This window comes from Apteryx rowi, unplaced genomic scaffold, assembly GCF_003343035.1.
Source record: "Apteryx rowi isolate R43461 unplaced genomic scaffold, aptRow1 scaffold_83, whole genome shotgun sequence".
Classification (NCBI taxonomy): domain Eukaryota; kingdom Metazoa; phylum Chordata; class Aves; order Apterygiformes; family Apterygidae; genus Apteryx; species Apteryx rowi.
Window position 1 is genome coordinate 1,017,119 of NW_020451127.1, and position 5,048 is coordinate 1,022,166.

At 66.5% G+C, this 5,048-nt stretch overlaps 1 protein-coding gene across 2 annotated transcripts in view; it reads right to left on the bottom strand.

The window, feature by feature from the left end:
* Nucleotides 1–1,563, bottom strand: part of NBEAL2 (neurobeachin like 2) — a 25,206-nt gene extending 23,643 nt beyond the window's left edge. For both annotated transcript variants that reach the window (XM_026089798.1, XM_026089799.1), the window contains exon 1: nt 1,501–1,563. In XM_026089798.1, the coding sequence (XP_025945583.1) occupies nt 1,501–1,521 (21 nt within the window). In that variant the 5' untranslated portion in view covers nt 1,522–1,563. The remainder of the gene's footprint in view (nt 1–1,500) is intronic.
* Between the last annotated feature and the right edge of the window lie 3,485 nt (nt 1,564–5,048).

Below are 5,048 nucleotides of genomic sequence, written 5' to 3' on the forward strand. Positions count from 1 at the left end.
ACAGCCCAACCCCCTGGAGCAGCCGACCAATCAGCAGGCGGAGCACCTGCCCCACAAACAACCAGCAGCCAATCAGCAGCCAGCGTGCCGCCCGGCCRGGGAACCCGCAGGCAGCCGGCACCGTTTCACAACCGCGAGGCCGCGCGGGTTGTGCAACACCGTGATTCACACCCGGCCTCCGCCGCGCGCGCGCACGGACGCACCGCCCTGTGCACCCTGGGGGTGACACGCGTCCCTGTGCACCTTGCGCAGCACCCAGGGGTGACCCATGCGCCCCGTGCAGCACCCCGGGGTGACCCACATCCYTGTGCACCCTGTGCAGCACCCWGGGGTGACCCACGTCCCCRTGCACCCTGTGCAGCACCCCGGGGTGACCCACATCCCTCTGCACCCCGTGTGGCACCCCAGGGGTGACCCACATCCCTCTGCACCTTGTGCAGCACCCTGGGGTGACCCACGTCCCCGTGCGCCCCGGGGGGACCCACATCCTTGTGCACCCTGTGCAGCACCCTGGGGTGACCCATGTCCCTGTGCACCCTGTGCAGCACCCTGGGGTGACCCACATCCCTGTGCACCCCGTGCAGCACCCTGGGGTGACCCATGTCCCCATGCACCCCATGTGGCACCCCAGGGAGACCTGCGTCCCCATGCACCTTGTGCAGCACCCAGGGGTGACCCACATCCTTGTGCACCCCGTGTGGCACCCCAGGGGTGACCCACGTCCCCGTGCACCCCGTGCAGCACCCCAGGGTGCCCTGTGTCCCCGTGCAGCACCCTGGGATGACGCACATCCCTGTGCACCCTGTGCAGCACCCCGGGGTGACCCATGTCCCCGTGCACCCCACGTGGCACCCCGGGGTGACCCACATCCTTCTGCACCCCGTGCAGCACCCCGGGGTGACCCACGTCCCCGTGCACCCCGTGCAGCACCCCGGGGTGACCCGTGTCCCTGTGCACCCCGTGCAGCACCCCGGGGTGACCCGTGTCCCCGTGCACCCTGCGTGGCACCCCAGGGTGACCCACATCCCTGTGCACCCCATGTGGCGCCCTGGGGTGACCTGCATGCCAATGTGCCCCTGCAGCACCCTGGAGCATCCCGTGTCCCTGTGCGCCCTGGAGCGTCCCGCATTCCCGCGCAGCACCCCGGAGCATTCCGAACACCCGCAGGGACCGTCCCCTCTCCAGGGCTGTCCCAGAGCATCCCGGTGCCGGAGGGAAACTCGGCCACCCACATCCCCGGGGCACCCGGCACCCACCCGCCCGCCTGCTCCAGCCCCGGCTCCTTCGGCACCCGACGGACGTGAAAAAGCGGAAAAAACCGGATGCCGCGAAGCCGAACCCGACCCCGGCGCCCTCCCGTCGAGGCCGCGCGCGGCGTTCTGCCCCGGAGCCGCGGCGGCGGGGTGCACCCACAGCGCCCCGTTCCCGGCATCGCCCCATCCCAGGCGGAGCATCCGAAGCCAAACCTCCCTCTCCGTGCGCCGCCTTTCCCGCCGGTACCTGGCGGCACGGCGGCTCCATTGCCTGCCGCGGCAGGTGGACGCGCGGCCGAGCCGAGCCGAGCCGAGGAGCYGCTGCCGCTCCGGGAAGAGGCGGGCGCCGGCCGAGGGGAGGGGAAACGCGAGCGAGCGGCAAAACCGCGCCGGAGGGGGGGTTGTTATTTTCTTTTTTCCGGGTGTTTTCTTTTTTTTTTGTTGTTTTTAAAGGTCTTGGGTGAAAAAATAAAAAAAAGTCAGGAAATGCCAAGTCACCCGGAGCCCCAACGGCGTTTCCTCCCGCGCCGCCTCGCGAGGGGCCGCTCGCTTCCGAGCCCTGGCTTTCCGTGGGGCCCGGTTGGCACGAGCATCCCGATCTGTGGTCCCAGGCCCACGGTTCTGAGGGAGCCCCGTGGCCTTTCCCGCGAGGCATGGGAACCTGGGAAGTGTCCCGGTGGCGGAGTGCGGGAACCGTGCTGAGCGCGCTGCCTCCGGCTGGGATAAAACTCCAAAATCGCCGAAATAAAAGCGGCTTCCAGGAGGAGCAATAGCGGCATTCCCATCCCGGTGGCCCGTCCCGGTGCCGCTGTCTTCCCGCGTGCTCCCGGCCCAGTGCTCCATCCGCTGTCTTCCCGTGTGCTCCCAGCCCAGTGCTCCGTGCTGGTGCCGCCGTCTTCCCACACGCTCCCATCCTGGCGGCCTGTCCCGGCACTGCCGTCTTCCTGCATGCTCCCAGTCTGGTGCTTCGTCCCGGCACTGCCATATTCCCGCGCTCTCCCAGCCCGGTGCTCCATCCTGGTGCTGCCGTCTTCCCGCGCGCTCCCAGCCCAGTGCTCCATCCCGGTGCTGCTGTCTTCCCGCGCGCTCCCAGCCCAGTGCTCCATCCCGGTGCTGCCATCTTCCCGCGTGCTCCGAACCTGGCGGCCCATCCCGGCGCCGCCGTCTTCCCGCACGCTCCCATCCCAGTGCTCCGTCCCAGCGCCGCTGTCTTTCCGCGCTCCCGGCCCGGCACCGGCCGCCCCCGCCGGGTACCCGGCCCAGCCGGCTGCCGGCTCGCAGAGCCTGTTCGGTGGCTTCCGGGCTCGCCGGCGCGTTGCCGCATGGGAACGGCCCTTGTATCCCTACAATCCTTCCATGCCGGAGCTTCGGCGAGCTCCGCTTCGCCGCTGGGACTCTCGGCACCCGGCGCCCCCGGCACGCGGCCGGCTCCCCCCCGGAGCGCCGCCCTATTTGAAAGCCGCCAGAGGCAACGCATCCGTTGCCGGTGCCGAAACGCCGATCGGATGTGGCACGCTGGCGGGAAGAAGGACAACGGGCTTTCGGTACGGATCGCCATCCCGAAGAGCCCATCAGCGGGACAACTCCTGGCCGGAGGGGACAGATTCCCGACCCATCCGTACACACGCGTTTGGAGGTCGATCCTAGCTGGTTTGGATCCTTTTGGCATTTCCCGCAGCGTCTCCGGAGCTCCTCAACAAGAAGCCACCCGGCAGCAAGGCRGGCGCCCAAGGAAGTTACGGATATCGAGCTAATCCGATGCCTTTTCCCGGCATTCGCCGGCTCAGGTCCTCTCGCTAAACTCCTGCTGATGAGCAATCAAGAATTAACGGCGGGGAATTAATTAACTCCCGAGCCGGCCAGCTTCACTGCCGGCGCTTCCATGGATTAACGCGGGGCCACGGAAAGAAGGCRAAACCGGATGCGAAGCCGGAGCTGCCCCCAGCAGGGAATCCCCCGTTCCCAGCTGGGAATGGGGTCGCACCAGGACGTCATCCCGACCCCTTCCAGAAAGGACGGGGGAATCTGAGGGCCGGAAGCGGTGGAGCGAGCCGGGATGCGACACGGAAAGGCGACGGGATGCCGGGCCGGCGGAGATGGGATGCGGAAAGGCGACGGATAGGGAAACCCCCCCGCCGCCCCCGCCGGGCGGCCAGCAAAGCCGTGCATCCCGGCGCCGYTGCGTTTCCTAGGCTACGGAGCCCGGCACGTGCCTGGCGCTCCCCGCTGGAGTCGGGAAACGGAAAAAAATCAAGCAGATCACCTTGAGCTGGGAAAAAAAAAACACCGGGAAGAGGGGGGTGGGGGGGTGCTTTAACTCCTCAGCAGCCGGAGCGTGGAGGCCGTGCCGGGAAGCAGCCATCTCTGGAGCCGTGTCCAGGCAGGAGCATGCATCCCAGGATGCGGCGTGGCCTGTGGGAATCCCCCTGTCTCCTCCAACTGCCCTCTCCGCTCYGGGCTGGTTATCCCGGCCGGCGGGTGCTGCCGCAGGGATAATTAAGGAGCGAACTGAGCGACCCCTCGGCGAGCCCTTAAAACGGCTTTTCTCATGGAAAAAACCCCTTCCCGCGGAGCGCTGGCGGACACCACGCTTTTCACGGGAAAGAGCCGGTTYGCCGCCCGGCTCCGAAATGCCAAGGTGCCTCCGCTGGTCCCGAAAAACCAGCCGCTCCGCTCCCATCCACCCGGAATTGGCCATTCAGCCCCCGAAGCCAGGTCGGAGCGGGGAAGGCCGCGGAGCCGGGGCGGCATTCCCGCGGGAACGGCGTCCCCCCCACAGGCAGCCACCTGCCGGGAGCCGCGGCCCAAAACGCAGCCGGGAAGCGGCGGGAAGTTTGGGAGCGGGCGGCGAGCGGCGGCTTCCTTCTCCGAACAAAGACGGATCGGCGGCGGCGCTGCCGGGCGTTTGGGGGCCAACGGGGCGCGCTGGGCGCCCGCCGGGAAAAGGGGCGGCGCGGATCCGGCTCGGCTCGGCACCGCTCGCCGGCGTTCCGGAGGGGGGAACCGGCTCCGCGGCGGCACCTGCACCGGCTCCGAGCCCCCCGGCAGGGCGGGCTGTGCCGGGCCGTGCTGTGCCGAACCGTGCCGTAGAGGGCTGTACTGTGCCGTACTGGGCTATACTGTGCCATACTGGGCTATACCGTGCTGTGCCGTACTGGGCTATACTGGGCTATACCGTGCCATACCGGGCTATACTGTGCTGTGCCATACTGGGCTATACTGGGCTATACCGTGCCATACCAGGCTATACTGTGCTGTGCCATACCGGGCTATACTGTGCTGTGCCATACTGGGCTATACTGTGCTATACCAGCCTATATCATGCCATACTGTGCCATACCGGGTTATACTGTGCTATACCAACCTATATCATGCCATACTGTGCCATACCGGGCTAAACTGTACTGTGCTGTACCAGGCTATACTGTGCTATAGCAACCTATACCATGCCATACCGGGCTATATTGTACTGTGTCATACTGGGCTATACTGTACTGTGCCATACTGGGCTATACTGTGCTATAGCAGCCTATACCGTGCCATACTGTGCCATACCGGGCTATAACTATGCCGTACCAAGCTATAACCATGCTGTATCATGCCATACGGGGCTATACTGCGCCATGCCGAGCTATGACCATGCTGTACCATGCCATACCGGGCTATAACCGTGCCATGCCATGCCATACCGGGCTATACCGGGCTATAACCGTGCCGTACCGGGCTATACCGTGCTGTACCGGACTATAACCGTGCTATACCGGACTATAACCGTGCCGTACCGGGCTATAACCG